At 39.8% G+C, this 20,507-nt stretch overlaps 1 protein-coding gene across 1 annotated transcript in view; it reads right to left on the bottom strand.

Annotated features, from left to right (window-relative positions):
• ADGRG6 (adhesion G protein-coupled receptor G6) overlaps window positions 1-15,625 on the bottom strand; it is a 135,424-nt gene extending 119,799 nt beyond the window's left edge. The window contains exons 1-2 of the mRNA XM_060283524.2: window positions 15,274-15,625; window positions 7,508-7,608 (exon numbers count right to left, since the gene is read on the bottom strand). Coding sequence (XP_060139507.1) covers window positions 7,508-7,608; window positions 15,274-15,275 — 103 coding nt within the window. The 5' untranslated portion in view covers window positions 15,276-15,625. The remainder of the gene's footprint in view (window positions 1-7,507; window positions 7,609-15,273) is intronic.
• Between the last annotated feature and the right edge of the window lie 4,882 nt (window positions 15,626-20,507).

Here is a 20,507-nt window from a genome sequence, read left to right as displayed (position 1 = left end):
TGTATTTTACTTTAACAGTACTCTTTAAGTTTCAACCAGGTAAAGAATCTTCTAAAAATACCATTTTGTTTACGTATTTGTAAAAATCATAAGCATTAACTCATTATTATAGCTTTGCATAGTCCAATAATAGTGATTAGTGTAATTTTATAATTAAAGAGATGAAAAAATTTTTGATTTTCAAGGGGGTTGACACAATCCATCACCTGGCTCTACTGCCAACAGTTTCTCTCTTCCTGTTATCTAAACTAGCAGCACCAAGCTGGGAGCAGAATGTATTAGCAGAGGCATCTTTTTTAACTCATAATAGTTGATTTATTAGAGAAAATTCTGTAATTTTTTATAAAAGTGTATGATTTTTAAACCACAAGTTTAAGATGAGCCTGGTTTAGGAATAACTGTAAACCAAGATATTTTGACATCAAATAATCCAAACTATTTTCCTGACAAAGGAGCTCTCATCTAAAAAGATTAATTGGTTATAAATAGTTTTAACAATTTTTGAAAAAAAATCAAGATAATTAGTCTTAACCGTAGAAATACAGTAGTAACACAGTTCCCACTGGATTACTTTATTCTTCACTGAGAGGTTTTTTTTTTTTGGTAATGGTTAAATAGGTTCATCTGAACTGGTGATAGCCACCACCCATGTGCTGGCAAATGACCTCATTTTTTTTTTTTCAGGTGTTTAATCATCTTTGTTCAGTGAAGGGGAAAAGATGTTCACAATATTGTGACTTCGTGCTCATTGTCAGATTAATATATTTTGTCATCTACCCTCCTTACTTTCCTACCCTGCTGCCCCACCTTATAAATCATATTTACTCATTAAATCTGGAATAAGTTTTTTTTCCTCTCTCCTTGGTTCTTTTCCATTTTGTTCTTTTCCACATTTTTAATTTACTAAACACTATGACACTGAAATCTTAGGAAGAATGGTGCCAAAAAGCACATATTCTACTTGCTGAAAATAAAAGGAAAACTCCATAAAGAATTATTAATTTGAAAGTGGCAGAAAATTTTGTACCTGCCAAAGTCTAGAGTTCCCCAGGTTTATCTTTTCTAAGAAAGTTACCTTCCCAATCTCTAATTGAGTATAGAGCTTACCTGCTAAAATTGAAAGGAAATACACACAGAAGAAACTTTTGAGGTAACTATTAAGAGAATGTGTACATCAAGAAAACAGGCTCTTTATCGTACTAAGTGAAGTAAATCAGACAAAGGCAAATATCATATGATATCACTTATATGTGGGATCTGAAAAAACAGTACTAATGAACTTACTTACAAAACAGAGACAGCCTTGCAGACATGGAAAACAACCTTACAGTTACCAAAGGAGGGTGTGAGGGATCAAAAAAAAAAACACAAAAGTTCTATAACACACACACACTCACTCTATGATTAAACTGTAGGCTGAGGAGGCCTTCATGGTTTTTAGTACAAATTCCTCTTCAAAATGAAGACTCCTTCTTCATACCTTCTTCATCACCAGTGATGGCGATTTCGAAGGTCAGCTGGCTCTATCTTTTGGCAACCAGTTACTGAGTCATTTGGAGCATCAACCCAAAAATACTTAGACTACGTCTGTTTTCACTTCCAAATGACCACTTTTCAAACATCTAAAGACCACTATCGCATTCTTACTGACATCACTATTCCAAAGTAAATGTGCCATTTAAATCGATTTTTTTTAATTCAGCAAGATTTTTATCTTTCAAAAGAAACCAAATTGTTACACCAAAGCAACAATGTGGTGGCTGACTCAAAGGGCATGGGTCCACCGCTGCAACCCAGCCCCACAAAGGCTTCACGTAACAGTGGAGACAGAGATGCTCTGAAACATTCCTCAGACTGCTCGAGACTCATCACCAGGCTCATCTGCCTGGTCTAGGTACTCTGTTTATGAACTCTCTCTAAAGGATAACAACCATGCCTGGAGGCGAGCGTGATCCGACCAGCAAAGGGGAAGACTCTTTGCTAACACCTCACTCTTCCTCATGCTTAATTCCTACATGGTGTCAGTTTCACTGGAGGCCTCATCACACTGCTTAGTCACTTGAGATAGTGTGGTGACAAGATGAGTCACCCTCATTCCACATTTACGTAATTGACTTTATGACCCCAATGTAGGATTTCATATTTACCTACATCAAAATCAGATCATCTTAAAGGTATATGAAGGCAGGCAATTATCTACAGGGAAGACGCATCAAAGAAACTTCTGTATACAACTTTCTAAGGTTTGCTTATTCAATCACATTGGCTCCTCTAATCTGAAGTGTAGAATGGGAAAACAGCCTTTTAGCTGAAAGCTTCAGACAGTAATTTGGAGCACTTTGACCCTAACTGGAAAAAACCCCTACAAATATTTATTGTCATGTATTATAGTTTTCTGTTAGTCACTTAAGCATTACTCTGGCTCTTTCTTCACTTAATAAGAATAGTTTGCACAACTAGAGCCTTATTTTTGACCTTTCAAATATACTTATTTAGTAATTAATGACATATTAATGTTAAAACGGCTAGAAGAAAAACCTGGCAGATTTATAAAGGGATTATTTTTCTATGCATTCGAAAGTCATTTGATTGCATATAAAAATATGTATAAAAGATGTCTAACACTCCAATACAAACTGTAATGTAATTGATGATCATGAGTAAAATTAACACACAAACCAAAAAAAGCACAAGATTAGTCCAATCATCTGCCTTCCAGAACCGTGCTATGCTATGGGTTAGAAAGCACACAATTCAGGCCAGATTGTACTTTCAGAAACATTTCCCCTTTTAGCTATTGATGTATCATAACTATCAGAATAACACTGAGCTTTGAAATAATCTGCTGATGTCATCAATTTTCGGAAGAGAAGGGAGGCTCCTCCCTCAGTGCTCGTGACTAAGGCTATCTGTGTGGAAACAGGCCCCTGGTTGCTAAGGAATCCGTTGGCTCTTGGCTGTCTGTTTCCCACTTTGTTTGAAGCCACAACCTTCTGTCTGCTTGAGATATCATCATTCATCTTCAGATCATAGTGTGTCACGTTACATAAAAAGAGGTTCTTACTTGAAACAACTTTTAGAGATTCATATCAAGTGAAGGAAGAGTCGGAGTAACGGTTACATGACTAGCATTATAACCATACTTATAAAAGTATAATATTCATACATGTCAACAGTCTCTCTGGCAGTTTTTTAATTTTTATTTATTTATTTATTTATTTTTGCGGTACGCGGGCCTCTCACTGTTGGGGCCCCTCCCGTTGCGGAGCACAGGCTCCGGACGCGCAGGCTCAGCGGCCATGGCTCACGGGCCCAGCCGCTCCGCGGCATGTGGGATCTTCCTGGACCGCGGCACGAACCTATGTCTCCTGCATCAGCAGGCGGACTCTCAACCACTGCGCCACCAGGGAAGCCCTCCGGCAGTTTTTTTAATGGGGCTTCTTTTTTTAATACCAAGGAATCTTATTAGGATTTTTTTGTTTTCCCAAATTCCTACAGTAATACATGTTCATTGTAACAAGGCAAATCATTCAGAGTTGTATTAAGTTCCATCACCTTCCCCCTTCTCACTCCCACCCTGAGATAATCCACTTTACGCCCCTGTGATAACCCATTTTAAAACCTGATGTGTATCATTCCATGTTTTATTAATGTTTATACAGTCTTACACAAAAGTATACACACATAATAATCCCAGTTTTGTAGTACAACTTATTACAAATCTAGGATAATCTTATATTGTTCTGTAATTTGCTTTTTAACTTAACTTTATTATCTTTCCAAGCCAATATACATAGTTTTGAATGGCTACACAGTATTGCATGGTATGAATATAAAATAATTTACACAACCATTCCCTTGTTGATGAACAATCAGAGTCTTTACCAATTGTTTGCTATAACAATGCTACAGTTAACATATGGGTACGTATTTCTCTATATATTTATGGGTTTTATTTCTATAGGATAGATGCGTACATGTGGGAGTGATATGTTAAAGAAAATACACATTCTTACTCTAAAAAAATATTGCCCAATTACTCTCCCAAAAGACAGAGCCAACAGTGTTAGTGTGTCTTCTTTACCTAAACTTTAATAATACTGGATGCTATCAACCTTTCTAAATACTGTCAAGCTAGTGGGTAAAAAACAATCGTATTTTGTAATTTGTACTTCTGTGGGACCGGTTTAAATATTCAAATGTTATTTTGCTGTAGTTCTTATTAAAAGTTATATCCAGGGCTTCCCTGGTGGCGCAGTGGTTGAGAGTCCGCCTGCCAATGCAGGGGACACGGGTTCGTGCCCCAGTCCAGGAAGATCCCACATGCTGCGGAGCGGCTGGGCCCGTGAGCCATGGCCGCTGAGCCTGTGCATCCGGAGCCTGTGCTCCGCAACGGGAGAGGCCACAACAGTGAGGCCCGCGTAACGCAAAAAAAAAAAGTTATATTCATCACCTATCAAGAGACAAGGTATTCTGTTTCTATACTACTTTTTAAAATTCTAAAGGGCATAAACGTTGTATACTATTTGCTTTGTAAATGTCCATGAAACTACAAATGTTAACTTACCTAGAAGATTTAACATTGCAGTTCTATTTTATGAGTTAAATTGTGGATATCATCAGAATTAAACTACAGGATCCTAATTTTTACTCATCTGAACTAAGTGTCAAGCTTAACAATCAAGAGGTTTTGCCAACCCTCTAACCCAGCTACACAGTCAAATTAACAAAATATTAACAACCAAGAGAGTAACCAAAATCAATAGATTATCCCTAAAGGGTGAAATGAGAGTGATAAAGGGACTCCTTTGAATTGGGGGATAGGCAGACTTATCTGAGATGGTAATAATTAAGACCTGAGTATCAAAAAAGAACCAGGCGCATGTGGATTAGGGAGAAGAGGGTACTAAGAAAGCATGGTTAAGGAATAGAAAGGACATGTACCTGAAACACAGTGACTGTAGGAGAGACTAGCAGGATAGTAGGATGCACTGTAATGCATGAGAGTGAAGCAGATTTGAGAATCGGAGGTAGGGATCAAGAATCTTGTTCAGGGCTTCCCTGGTGGCACAGTGATTAAGAATCCACCTGCCAACACAGGGGACATGGGTTCAAGCCCTGGTCCGGGAAGATCCCGCATGCCACAGAGCAACTAATCCTGTGCGCCACAACTATTGAGGCTGCGCTCTGGAGCCTGCGAGTCACAGCTACTGAAGCCTGTGAGCCTAGAGCAGGTGCTCCGCAACAAAGGGAAGCCACTGCAATGAGTAGCCCGCGCACCGCAACTAGAGAAATCTTGCATGCAGCCACGAAGACCCAACGCAGCCAATAATAAATAAATGTTTTTAAAAAGTTAATATAAAGAAAAAAGAACCCTGTTCACACATGTGAAGTCTGAGGACTATTATATATCCAAGTGTATGAGAATAAGCAACCCAAGAAATGACTCTGGGTCCAAGAAGGGGCCGGGTACAAAGATAAAGACTGAGGAGACACTGGCGTCAAGATGCCACTGAAAGCCACTGGATTCGATGAGATCACCTAGGGGTCATCCAGAGAAGTGAAAAAAGTCAAAGATTGCCTATACAGAGACATAAATCACAGTTAAGTACCAGATGTTCTTCAAAAATATAGTGGTATTTCACCATGATTGAAAGATAGGACTCTGAAAATTAGATATAGCTAAAGTTTCAATATGCATTATTTTAACAAACCCTACACCGAGTTACTTATAAGGCACAATTTTGATATTAAAATGCCAATAATAGCCCCTAATGTATTTCTGTGAGTTCAAATATTCATGTGGGAGGTGGTGGCATTTTAAGTGAGTCATATTTAAGATATATAGACACAAAACATTCTGGCTTCATGAGAAAACACAGGTAACTATCTGTCACAAAGCCTTAGGTGATGCACACAACATGTGGGGTAATAAAAGAAATTTTTTAAAAGATTTCTTGTGTCAGACAGTAACTTAAAAACACATTTAAGTACTTTGATTCCCATGCCCTTGCGAATGAGCACCTCCTTAAATTTTACATCCCAGGTGCTTCCCTTGCCCCATCCTAGTCTCAGCCCAGTTGACCCCATTTACTTAGTCTAAAAACATGTGTTTCATTTATTCAAATGATTAAAATAATGAAGGTGCATATACCAAATAAAATGTTGACATCTAAAATAAAAAGTCCCAATTTAAGGTTTGAAGAAGCCTTGAAAATTTACAAATGCTATGACCTAACAAAAATGAATTTTAATCTCATAATTTATCTTACATCATGTAATTGGCTCCTGGAGGGTCACTTTTGAAAGTTAAGAAATAATTCAACACTGTACATGATAAAAATCTAATGTATATATAATTTTCAGATCTCTTTACAAGTGTGCTTCCTCTTTCTGGCAATGAAAGTAACAGAAAGATAGACTTTATAAGGAAATTGAAACAAATACACCAAAAAAACCACTCGAAGATCAATTTTGTTTTGAAGCCAGTAAACAAGTACCAGGGATTTCCCAAGTAAGTAGCTGAAACTACCTGATGGCTTGGAAAAATTATTTGTATATTAAACACTAGTTAAATATCTTGATCCATGAATTAGCAATTTTAGCAGATAATCTATTTCCAGATTTGTTAAATGTATTATTTATAATAACATACAGGTATGTTGTAAACGTGGAATGTATAAAATCTTGAGTAAATCCCAAGTAATCAATACATAAGGCTTCAGGAGTAATGACTTCATTCTAAAGGAAAATATAATAAACTGAATAAAGGCAACAGTAAAAAAAATAAAAAGTGTAAAACAAAATGGGCTTAAGAAAAATGCAGTTTGCTCAAGTAACAAAACCAGATAACTTTTAAAGATCACTCACATTCCTCAAGTTCTTATTGGCTCATTCATATAATTAGCTGTTTATAGAAAAATCTGGCTTTCAATAACAGCTAAAAAGGTCTTATTTCAAAGTTGAGAAAAAAATTGTACTCTTTTTAAAAATTAAATATTTTCATTCCAAATGTACTGAAATTAAAATTAACTTTGTCACAGCATTTTAAGTCAACTAAATAACCTTCATGATCTAAAAACTTAATTTCAAATTCCTGTCTGATACTTGGCAATAAATAAAAATAGCAAAGCCTATACTTTACTTTTCATAAAGAACTGAATGAAAACTTGAAAAGAGAGAGAATTAAGTACTGTATATTTATTCAACCGTAGAAGAAACAGCTAGCACATTTTTAATGTCAGATATGTAGCTATCTCATCATTCAATATGGGCGAGATAAATAAAACTAAAAGAAATGTAGCTAAGATTAAAGAAATACACTCATTAGAAAATAAAACAATGATCAAAGTAATAGAATTCACACATAATTAAAGAGGAATGAGAGGCCATGGACAGAAAAAGCCTGTAAAGACAGAAAACATCAACAAATAAGAGGCACACTTACACTGAAGGGAATGTAATCATTATTAAATTCTGAGTTTGAAAGAAAAAGAGTCTTACTTACCTGAGGGAGGAACATACACAATATATAAAGCAAATAAGAACAAAAGAGAACTTGGCTTCCATTTCGAATGACAGTTCCACATTCGGCCTGAGTGAAACATCCTGTCATGGAAAAAAGCAACAGTCAGGACACTTAGATTCAGTAAGGCATTCGGTTAATAAAATCTGTAGGTTTCCAGCAGGTACTGGAAAATAGGAACCTTCAGATTCAGCCTTGCTTCCAAATAAAAAAAAGAAACTTTGAAGATGATAAACTAAGCATCCCCTTTAAGCTAATTAGGCAAAAGAGAAAAATCCATGCATTTTATTTGTCACTTGGTGGCACCTTCCTTATCAATGAATATATAATAGACGATTTCTTCATGAAGATGGGGAAGTATTCAGATAATACAAGATAAAAATCACTTATAAAAAAAAAAAACTATTTCGGCATCAACCTTCAGCATCACCAGTCACATGCCCATCTGAGTAGCAAGAGGATGTTTTTATCAACCTCTTCTATAATCTCCCAGAAATTTAGGCTCTAGGGAAACGTTTTCATTTTATAACATCTGCTGCTTCACAAATGGAAATATTTAAATTAAAATGCCCAAACTTTCTTCCTTCCCCTAAAATAAGTACAGAAGCACTAACATTCTAAAAAGATTAATTTCTTTATATATAATAGCTATCAAAGTTTTTAAATGGCTAGTAAACACCAAGTATTATAGAAACTAATAAATGACATTAGATGGAGAGGTGCTGCTTTGAAAACTCTCAAATAATTCTCCGTACAAGAGTCTCATTTTTTTAAAAACATTTTTAAATTTTTATTTATTTATTTTTGGCTGTGTTGGGTCTTTGTTGCTGCACGCAGGCTTTCTCTAGTTGCAGTGAGGGGGGCTACTCTTCGTTGTGGTGCGTGGACTTCCCATTGCTGTGGCTTCTGTTGTTGCAGAGCACCAGCTCTAGGCGCACGGGCTTCAGGTGTTGTGGCACGTGGGCTCAGTAGTTGTGCCTCGCAGGCTCAGTAGTTGTGGTGCACGAGCTTAGTTGCTCAGAGGCATGTGGGATCTTCCTGGACCAGGGATCGAACCCATGGCCCCTGCATTGGCAGGCAGATTCTTAACCACTGTGCCACCAGGGAAGTCCAACAGTGTCATCTTTAAACTCACAATTATACTTAATGATTTAGATGGGGACATACATATTATCTTGGCTTCAGACAGTGGTGTGATACTTTTCATTGACTCAGCCCTATCAAAAAAGGCAAACCACTGAAGGGGGCAGCAGCTGCAAAAGTCAGTCACAAAAAGATGAACTGGTGAGCAGAAGAGTCATGAGGCAGGAAGAACAGGTGAGTAGCAGTAAGAAACCTCCAGATCTTAAAATCCCCAAAGAGAGTTACTTTGATTGTAAGTGGTAATCGAGAGTCATTTTATTTCTAAAAAGAGGAGCAACTAATAAGATACTTTAGGGCCACAGTAATAACTTTTTTCCTGAAGGTTGCTTATCTGGAATAAAATGTATAATACTAAATAGAAAACCAGAAAGTTGTAAGAGAAATACTTGAATAAGCAAAAATAGACATCAAACTGATTCTTGCACTTGCCTTAAGCCTGCATTTTCAATCTGCCTTTTACTGTTAGAGACTACTTAAGTTACAAAGAGAACAAGATCTAGAGTCAGACAGACCTGGGTTTGCTACTTATGAACTATGCAACCCTTGGAAAATTGACTTCACCACCTTGTGCCTCTAGTTTTCACCTGTAAAAGAGGAACAATAGAATCTAGTCTACGGAGCAGCTGGAGGATTAAATCAAATCATGTCATTTAAGAAATATGCCTAACATTCAGCAAGTACTCAATAAATATTAGCTATTTTTATTTTTACTACCATCCTGAGCATTCTAATATAAGTGTGGTTATTCTGTCAACAGCAAAACCAAAAGAAAGGACTGAACCAGGAACAGATAATAGGATCAATGTTATAAGCCAAAACCAATCTATTGACTTTGTGGCTACTTCTGGGATCCACTTAGAACAGAGAAGAAATGGATTATTCATGTATGCCATTATTACAGAAATTTAAAATAGTATCTGATACTCAGGACATGTTTTTATATTCACCAAACTACAAGCTCCAGCATCATGCAGCTCCTAGGGGAATTTCTACATGAGAAAAAGGCTACGTCCTAAAGAGCATTTTTGCACAACATTGTAAATCAACTATACTCCAATAAAAATTTTTAAAAAACAATAATAATAGAGGATTTTTGTATGGAAGGTATGTTTTCAAATACATCCATCCAAAATATTTGAAATTAAAATCAGTGTTACTGTTTACAAGAAGCAAGATGTTATAGTGAGTCATTAATAATAACGTAATAATAATGGATGTGAATTCTGGAATAGCACGTAGTTACATCCTGGTGTTTCTGTTTACCGTGTGCTTTGGGGGCAGGGTCAAGTACTTAAACTCTGAGCCTATTTTCTCTTCTGTAAATAGAATATTATCCACCAAAAAGAACTAGATGTAACATTGCATGGAACTTAGTGAGTGCTTTAAAAAGGGTAGCCTGTAAATTTTTGTCACACGGAAAGTTCACTTTTTTGGAAGAATGGGTCCATTTCCCATTGATGCTGGATGAATGAGGTGTTTCCCATTCATGCTGGGGATGAATGAGTGTACTTCTGAAACAAAAGAACAATTATATATTCAAAGAAGTTATCATCTAAAGGACCAAAGATGAAGTCTAACCTCCTCATTTCACCGAGGAGGAAACTGAGGCCCAGAGGAATAAAGGGGCAAACCAGTGAAGCCTGGCTGCCAGCCTTATAGATATTAATAGAAGGAGTATCAGCCCAGGAGAACTCCTAGCTTCTTAATCTTTGTGGCGCATGACAAGCCTCCGTTATCAATATGTGAATAGTGGCCTCCTCTTATGTTCCCGTGCTCTCTAAACAATACTCAGGGAATGATGTTCATTAGTTTGGCAACACTCAATACTATTTCATGTGCTCGTGCAACTTTTTTTTGCTATAAAAGGTTCTGACACTTAGGAATTCCATATTCACTCCTGAAGCTATTTTATAAAAGCTGCCTGCAATCCTGTCAGACAAGAGCTGCAAAGGACAACCAAGGGCTTAATGCATTCCAGTTCTCAGGACTCCATCACTTTGTACAGAAAAGGAACCCAGGACAGGGCAAGAACTTGTAACCAACATAAACCACCTTTCATCCACTTTACTGAAGAACAGAAACAAATAAATTAAGAATAGAACAGAGGAAGGAAAGCATTGTATGTCTTCTCAGGGGACCAATTAGCAAAGACACATCCTTGGGATTTAAACAACTTTCTCACAAGAATGGAAAATCCTGAACAGGGTTACTAAGGTTCTAAACAGGAACTACAAAAAACACAGTACAATTTTGTGTCACTCAAGTTGTGGCCTCAAAGTTCTATTGAAAAGAATAAGAATATTTTTTAAGTAGAAAGAGTCATAGATTTCTATAACCTGAAAAGAATCTAAAAGTTATGCAATAAAACCTATCATTTCACAGATGAAAAAACTATGATGTTAAACTACTTGCCCAAGATCACATAATCAGTGGTGTCAGAGCCAAAAAGACCCCCTGTGTCACCTGCCTTCCAACTCAACTGTCCTTTTTGAGAAACAAGCTACTACTCTATTGCAAACTCACTCTCCTTTTCAATGAATATAGGCTACAAGATACAAAATACTTAAATCCTGTGTCAGAAAGCTTTAGAATTCAACCCTTTTATAGGAATTGTTTTAAATGTCAATATGACTCCTTGTAGATGTCATTTAATCCAAATGCATTAAAGTCTAAAAAACCTACTGTCTTCCATCTCTTTACTCCTACTGACTCCCCTAAAAGTCACAAAGAGAAATTAGTGAAGAAATTTTGAAATTGGTGGAGAAATTAACATGGTACTAATTCTCTTAATATCAGCGATAGTCAGAAATAACTTCATTCTCCATATACCAACTGTATTTCTATGGCAAATCTTTTCAGAAAGGGACATGAGGAGTAGCACAGAGAAGACCTTAATTCTTCCAGAGTAAAAAGAATGGTAATTTGGTGTATTCAAGCCTGCTTACAATTTTGTTTCGTTTTCTGGTTAAAGATCATGTTCCTGAGCCTACACAATGAATAAAAAGAGAAGTGCTATTCTATTACTCATTGTAACTTCTTTTATTAAGTTGGGTTCACCCCCCCACACACACTTCAAAAAGGCGGAAAGATTTATTCTTCAAATCTGCACAAATCTTGACCCTTATATGAGCTATAATGTACATAACTGGCTTTACCATAAATGAAATTAAAAGGTAATCGTGAGAAATACACTCACACACACACACACACACACACACACAAATACATGTAAAACTGGGAAAATCTGAAAAAGAGAGGTGTATTGTATCAATATCCTGGTTGTGATATTGTACTTTAGTTTTGCAAAATGTCACCATTGGGAGAAACTGGGTAAAGGGTACGTGGGCTGTCTCTGTATTATTTCTTAAAACTGCATGTGAATCAACAAATACCTCAATTAAAATTTCAATTAAAAAAGTAAACCCTGAAGCCCTGATGAATGTAAGTTACTTTCAGATGGTTCAGTAAAAAAATGTGTGTGTGTGTGTGTGTGTGTGTGTGTGTGTGTGTGTGTGTGTGTACGTATGTACAGACAGCGGAGGGGAGAAGAGAAGAAGAAAAATGATAAAATGAATGGGGTAAATATTTACAATAAGTGTTTCTGTGTAAAGAGTATACAGCTGTTCTTTGTGTTATTTTTGCAACTTCTCTGTAGGTTTAAAACTATTTCTAAATAAAGTTAAATACACACATACACATTTACACTGAAAGGTATCAGTGTTCATCTGATGACACTTTCATCACTACTGAGTATTATTGCTTTAATCATTGCCAGTTTGATAGAAGAAATAATGTCTCATTTGGATTTCCTTTGTTCAGATTGGCATATTCAAGTCATTTGTATAGTTTTCCATTATAAATAATTTTCTTTCTAGTGATTTGTGATTTTTTAACCAATTCAATACTAAATATGTTAAGCCTTGTTCATATCTGCTATAAATGTTTTCAATACAGCAATATTAAAGTTTTCCTTAAGGCATTCCAAATAATTTCATCCTGAGGAATGCTCATAAAGGAAAGTAAGATGACACTTAAGTAGCACACTCAAGTTTTATTGGCATTTTTACTTATGATTGAAATGTCCTTTAAATGTTATCACCCCAGTCACTCAGTGTGCTTCTTAATGTCATCCGATGTAGGTAATGTAATAATGTCATCCCATTAGAAATGAAGTGGAAAGGTGTAGTTTTGGCCCAAGCATGCCACACACACTGAACAAAGTCTTTTCCTATTTAGTCTAAAGTCTAAATAGTTTCAAGAAATTTTTGATCATCCCATCAGAGATGTAAACTCTTGTATGACATGGGCAGTCAGAAAAATGGTTAGGTTTAAGGAAGTGGTTATCAGTTTATTTTTAATATATAAACTGATTCTCTTTCAAATCATTATTTCCAGAAATCAGAGTGACATGCTTCTAGTTGGGCAGTAAAGCTACAAGCTTCTAATATTTCCCATAAGCCAAGAGACAATAGCCTCATTCACCATTCACATTGGAAAAGCACAATGTCATGTAATTTATATAAGCCATAAATGGAACAGTAGCTTCATGCAGCTTGAGACCAATTAATGCAAGTCTTGCTAAATCTATTAAATTTCTTAGGGTATGAAAAATATGCAGTCACTACAACTCCAAAGTATATTTATAAAGTCTGTAATTCCAGAACTTGAGTGTAACAATATATACTCTATCCACAGGAGTAGGCAGAAAATATACTTGAATAATTTGTGTATTTGAATCTATCAAAATTAAAATTTAAAAGGTAGATAATATAGTTTATGTTTCCCTTTTGAACGTTTTTCAACAAGATAGTAGGAATCTTTACCTTGGAAAGGTTGGTATTACTTCCATATACTCTAACATACTAATATCTAAAAAGAATCAGATAATCTTAAACCATTCCATATGAATTGTAAACAGCAAAAGGGAAAAAAGAAACAGTTATAATCTGGCAAGAAATGGAAAAACTTTCTGTCAAAATAGTTCAATAAAGAAACTCAAATCAGGGTATTAAACTCCATAATTTTATGTGATTAAATATTCATGCTTTTACTATATAATGACATGAGATTGTTTTAATCATATAGAATTCAAATGGACTATATAACTTAATTTCATAGCCAGAAATTTTTTACATCACTTGTTGATCAGTTTCACATCTTTTATTTTAAAACCTGGTATTCATATTTTCTTCATGTGTAACGTAGTTTTTTCCCCATAAGATTTAAATCACCTAGGAAAGCTGAAAGGAAGCTAGACAAATATCTGCTGTTAAAAACCTTACTATATTTTCAGAAAAAACTGAAGTTTAAAACAAACTCACATTCATTCAAAATGTGTCTCCTGTATATGAGAACAAGTCTTATATGAGACTGTTGGCTGTATCCCAAAATAAATTCTTTCAGGTTATACCTTGCTAATTCCACTGGGTAAATGGAACTTTAAAACTCACAGGTGTGGAATTACTTCACATGCAGTTTAATAAAAATAAGTGGTTTCTGTCTAATTATACTGCTCACTACCAGGAACAGAGCTGCCAAGTGCTAGGCTTCTAGGCACTAACCCTTTTTCCTATTTTGAAAATGTGTGCTGGAGGGAGGGAGGCAGACGGTGCAAGGAATGGACAAAGGCCTGAGGGGCTTGTCTCTTCCCGGGTATTACACTGAAAGAGGAAATTTAAGTGGAAATAAATAAGGCTCCAGAAGGTGGGGGAGGGAGGGCGAATATCAATTTCTAGAAACTCTTGTATATTAGTGGAAGGGAGTAAAATGTCTGCCCAAGATTAAACAAAACACCAGAGGGAAAATTACATATTACAAGAAAAGGTAACTTCTGAGTTGGCCACAATAATAAGCTTGGTCCTTCAGAGAACAACCTTCCTTTTTCCATTCTGGAAGGCTAGGGGGTGCTCGGTGGCCCTTCCGCAGGGTCGCTCTGAGGCACTTCACCACTTGGATGACAATTCCAGAGGCAAAACCCATTAGGTTTCTCTAAGCGTTTCATCGCCCTATACCCCCCACTTCAACTTCTATACAAGACCCATCACAGATCCTATCACGTTCAATGGCATCTTCTTTAATTACTTTTTAATCTACAAAGTACACCGTGAACCTTTTCTGCGCGCTTTTTTTTTTTAAACCATTCAAATAACCCAAAGATCCAAGAATAACTTCTACAGTCAAGGGTGGCAATGTGTAAAGTCAACATTTTCTAGGCATACTAGTACCTTCCAAGCCCCCAGGTGCTGATCCAGGAGAGCGGCTTCTTGGCAGGGCGAGGCCCCTGGATGGAGCAGCCGCGCGGGTGATTCCTTGTTTAATTTGAATCCAAAACCTTTTCCCCATTCTTGAAGCCCTGCCCTTTTTATTATGCTTTACGCCGCCCAAACGTGAGGTTTACCTCTCGCTGGAAAAAAGCCAGCGGCACACACTTGTCACAGCTCCGGCAGGCAGCAGCAGCTCACCCCTCAGTGCCTCGAGGGGCCAAGGGAAGACAAACCGGTTTATTCCGTCAATGCGGTTGAAGTCCTTACAAAGCCCTTGGGGTGGGGCAGGGGGAGGCACAGGTAAAGGTGTGAAGGAATTCTGAGCTGAAAGGGGGGACTTACATGTCGGCATCACTGCGCTGAGGTCCCCAGGGGCCGCAAGGTCATGCTCCACCACCTTCCCCGGCTCTGCTGCTCCGAGTTCCCCGATGGAGCCGCCCTGGCGCCTGGGCCGAACGCGGCGGCCGAAGCCTTCTTCACGCTCTTTCTGGAGAGGTCATCGGGGCTTCCCGACAGCCGCTCCTAGCCGGCGCTCGGGGTGGCGCAAGGTGGACGGCCGGCTCCGCGGAGTTCAAGTGCGGATCGCGGCGGCCAGGGGGCGGGCGGGGCGGCAGGTTCCTCCTTACAGAGAAGTTGGAGGAAAGTTAGGGCGAGAACGTTGAAGCTTAGCGGCTGGGTCTGCCTTCGAGCTGGTGCTGGGTGCTCGGGGTACCCCGGGTGCTCCCAGGGCGGTGGGCGGGTGGGTGAAGGGGTCCGTTTCCGTAGGTCCTCGGCCCTGCTGGCGCGCGGCGGCACGTGGTCACCCCCTTTGTGGCTCTCGTTTCCCCCCCTCCCCCGCCGCGGGCTCGGGCTGTTCCCGGGGCCCGTCCACCCGGCCCGCGCTTCCGGCGCCGAGGCTATGCCCGGGCAGCGGGCTCAGGTGCTGCTGCCCTGGCGGCGCGCGGCGTCTGGCCGGGCCCCGCGCGGCCCTGGGGCGGCCCCAGCCTCGGTGCTCGGCGGCGGGGACCGTCCCGTGGGCGCAGCCGCCCCACCCAGGATCCCGCCCCGGGGCAGGAGGGAGAAGTCTCGCTGCGGGTTGGGAGAGGCGCTCCCCAGACTGGCAGCGAGGGGCAAGCTGCGGGGGCCGGAGGGAGTGGGAGACTGGCTCCGGGCCCCGGCGCGGCTGCCAGCCGGCGAAGGGGGCGGGGCAGGGCAGACCCGGAGGTCACCCGAAAGCCGGGCGCCCTGAATCCGCGAGACCCTCCTCGCGAGAAATGAGCAGCTCGGAACGCCCGCGGGGATGTGGGCACCTTCTCCTTGCTCGCCGGGGTGCTGTGCTGCCAGCCCAGCTGGGTCTGCGCGGGACCCCTCCGCCAGGTTCCCGGGCCACTGCCTTGCTTTTCTTTTACTTTTCAGTCGCTTTTTTTTTTTTCTCCTCCTTCCTTTTCTTACATCTCTCTCTCCCCTCTCCCTTCTTTTGTTCTTTTTCTTTCTAATAATCAGAGTGAAGTGAGAACTGTCTGTCTTCACAGCACACTCAGACCCCCCATACCATCACCACATCTCTTGGTCTCTGCTGGGGTAGAAGGGGTGAGAGTCCCTCAGCCCCCCCCCTCCAACCAAGGATGAAGACCAGCCTTAAGAGGGGGCTGAGCAGGCGGCAGTCGCCATATACCTATGCTTACCACCGCGCCTTCCACAGAAATACACCCACTATCTTCTCCCACTGATTTGTTGACACGTGTAGTTCCATCCTTTTGCCTTAGAATTTTGTCTTCTGTTGAATACATCTAAATACCCCAAGGAGTGGAAACACTTTAAAGCTTTGCCATTGCCCTTGGTTTGGATTGTTCAGATCGCTTCTGGAAAGAAGCATTTGTGCTGTGATATGAGGTGGAAACAGCCTGAGAAATCTGAAAGTGGGTGCAGAGGGATTCAGTGAAAGCCAAAACTTGGCAGGACTAGTGACAAACTGATTGCTCCACAGTTTGGCCTGGGATCCTCCTCCTTCAACCCTCTCCTGCTGCTTCACTGGGACTCTGGGATAGGACTAGATAAGTCATGCTTCCTTTTAAAATCTGCACCACTTTAAAAAAAAAAATGAAGGGATATTAACATGGGGCTGAGTAGATATTCACCTAACATTCAGCAGGATTGATTTGCAAATGCAAATCCAGTTACCCAGTAGGGAAAGTCCACTGCCTGGCCTCCAGTGCTCCTATAGAGTCGCTGCCTGGCAAAGGGATCTGGACACACCTCCTTGGAAATGAGAAGAGAAAAACAAGGACTCAAACTCTCAAAGACGTTCCCTTCCCCTTCGGAATCGCCAGTTAATCCATGAAAATGCTGGAGGCAAAACCGAATGCCAGTGCTGTATGCACATCCAGAGCCAGAGCAGCCCGGCTTGAACTGTGAACATGCACACACACGCATCCACACACAGGGCACACACAGAAGTGCCAAAAAATGCACATAGCATTGATTGGCTATTGATAGAGAACAGTTGGGGTGGAAAAAAAGAAGTAGAGCAGGACTTGCACACAGACAGCTAGCTACTTGCACAAAGGACGCTGGAACACTGCCACCAAATCCAGAGGCCTGAAAATCCAGGGTGTGTTCTTTTTGTGACTTTTATCAATATTTACTCTGATGACTAAACCATATGATTAATAGAGACATTGAACTGTAGCACTTAAGGGAAACTTAAGTTCTAGTGTCTAGTCCTCTCATACTACAGACAGGGAAATGAGACTCAGAGATGTGAGAGCTGTACAAACTAGCTGGAAGTGACTGGGAACTAGGACCCAGGTCTACAGATTCAAGTGACCAGAGGCTAGGACCCAGGTCTTGCAATTCAAATCTGTGTCTATTACACCAAACCGTCTCAAGGGAAGTTAAGTTCCACTCATAGAATATTATTAAAGCAAAAAACATTTATTATTCCGCAGTTCTCAGGTTCAGGAATCTGAGCACAGCTGAGTACGGTGTCTCTCATGAGACTCCAATGAAGGTGTTGGCTAAGGCTGTGGTGTTACCTGAAGGCTCAGCTGGGGAAGGATCTGCTTCCCAGCTCATACATGTAGTTGTTCCACTCATAGAATTTTAAAGCTAAAAGAAACCAGGAAACACAAGGGCAAAGAAAGAAATATAAATAACTGAATTTATCAGAGTTCTCCAGAGAAACATAAACAACAGGATGTGTATATGTATATAGAGAGGTTTAAGAAATTGGCTCACATGACTATGAGGTGCCAGTCCAAAATCTACAGGGTAGGCCAGGAGGTTGGAGACTCAGGAAAGAGTTGCAGTCACGTACAAAGGCAGTCTGCTGGCAGAATTCCTTCTTGGAGGAGGTCAGTCTTTGTTCTATTCAGGCCTTCAACTGATGGGATGAGGCCCACCCACATTATGGAGAGTAATATGCTTTACTCAAAGTCCAGTGATTTCAATGTTAATCTCATCTAAAAAACACCTTCACAGAGACATCCAGAATAATGTTTGACCAAGTATCTGAACACTAAGGCCCAGCCAAGTGGACAGATAAAATTAGCCATCGTAGTAGCGGAAACAAATGTACATACATCTAAAAGACAGGAGTAGTATACTTAATGTGCTATTATATGTTAAATAGTCATAAACTTATGTACTAATATTGCTATACAATTACATGAATCATAGCTAAAGTATTTCAAGAAGCCAGTGCTTTCGACTGGTCAGTACATCAGTAAAATCTGTGTATTTTGATACTTCTGTCCTTAAACTAAGGATTTGTTCACTTTCTTCAAAAGGGAAATGGAGTGTGTAGAGGCGAGTACACCGTCTTTTAATGCAACAACCTGGGTTTAAAACTTGGTCCTGTAGTTTACCGGCACTATAAACTCTGGTAATTTACTATGTAAACTACATAAGGCTAATCTGTAATAACACTTACAGTGTTTAGTTCATGAGACCATCAGGCAGACTCAGTGAACTAATGGTACAGAGCACCCAGCATATTTCCTGGAATTTCATAATATTGGTGGCCTCCGCCTGCCCCACATATCATCCTAAAATGGAAAGTACGAGGCCACATTCCTCTGCATACAGGAATCCTCTGACAGAATTCCAGACATAATGAATATTGAACATCTGCTTGAATCCTTAGCACTGAAGAACACTCAACTAAGAGAAACTTCCTCTTTCTGTTGATTGGATCAAACAATCATGCCATCAACTTCCATTCAGAACAAGGACATGCTATCTTCCACAAAAAGCCTTTCAAATCTCTGAAGACAGCTATCATCTCTCCCTTCAGCCTTCCCTTATTCACTTTTCACAGCCCCAGTTATTTTAACCGTTCAATGCCAGACTTCTCACTACCTGTGTGATTCACCCTTCCCTATTGACACATGAGTCATTATCAGCCCTCTTGACAATGTACTCAAAGTGGATTCCATACCTCCCCCATGATGAGTGGGATCCTTACCTTTCCTGAACTAAAGATTACTTTTGTGTAAATAAAAGTTAATATTGACCTTTTGAACAGCCATATAAGATATTTATAGTTGGGATAGGAGTAGCTTTTATTATATTGATCTTCTACTGTGTGCCAAGGAGTGTATAAATTTTATTCTAACAAATCAAAGTTGTTCAAGGCATTACCTTAATCTGTAAATAATTCAACCTAATTTTTGTTTTAATCTCTCCTTCTGCCTTAATCAATCGTATCCCTCCCCTTTCACGAGGCTTGTTATTTTCTTCGGCTGGGGAGGTGGGGCAGGGAGTGAGGTGCAGAAGGAAAGCAGTCTTTGACTTATCTGTGTCAGCAGGTACCAAGCTGTCTGCTTATCGGTTCACACAGGTTATCGGTGAAGGTCCTCCAGGTTTATGGCTCTTTCTTGACTCCCTGATGGGCCACAACTGTCCATCAAGGAGCCCTTCTCTCTCTGGGACCTTGACTCCTCTCTGGGTCTCTAACTGGGAGGCAGGGTGCAGGAAACCACTTAACTCCCTGCTCTCAGGACCGCCCCCCACCATCTCTCTTCCTTCCCTCCAACCTGAGAAGGGAGAGATAGCTTCTCTTTCTCTGCTGTGTCTCAACTTTTTATCTGTACCTCAGCTCCCCTCCGTTCTCTTGGTGCTTAAGGTTATGAAAAACATGGGAATTTCCGGAAGGTCCAGTGGTTAGGACTCTGCACTTTCACTGCCGAGGGCGCAGGTTCAATCCCTGATTAGGGAACTGGGATTGAACCTGCATTCAAAAAGTCATGAAAAACAAATGCAGACATCCTGAATGCCTTCTATTTTCTCCTCTGCCCCACCATTTCCAGAAGCTATGAGCATACACCCGCTCGAAGACTGAATAGGGAACAGGAGAAGGGGAAAAAAGCAGAGGAAGAAAGGAAAACAAAAAATCTCACAAAAATATCATGCCTCCCCCAATTCAATTTCTTCACAAATGATTATTATTCCTATTTAAAGACAAAATTAAACTTCAAAATGGTTATGCAAGTTACCCAAGATCATGCAACGAGCAAGGGGAGGCTGAGCCCATACCAAGATCTGAGTGACGGCTTTGCCCTCATGGCCTCTCCTCATGTTGGCCCAAGTGTTTTTAC

The sequence above is a fragment of the Globicephala melas genome, chromosome 14 (genome assembly GCF_963455315.2).
Source record: "Globicephala melas chromosome 14, mGloMel1.2, whole genome shotgun sequence".
Lineage (NCBI taxonomy): Eukaryota > Metazoa > Chordata > Mammalia > Artiodactyla > Delphinidae > Globicephala > Globicephala melas.
The sequence above is the reverse complement of the archived record's forward strand: the minus strand, read 5'-3'. Positions and strand labels throughout refer to the sequence as shown.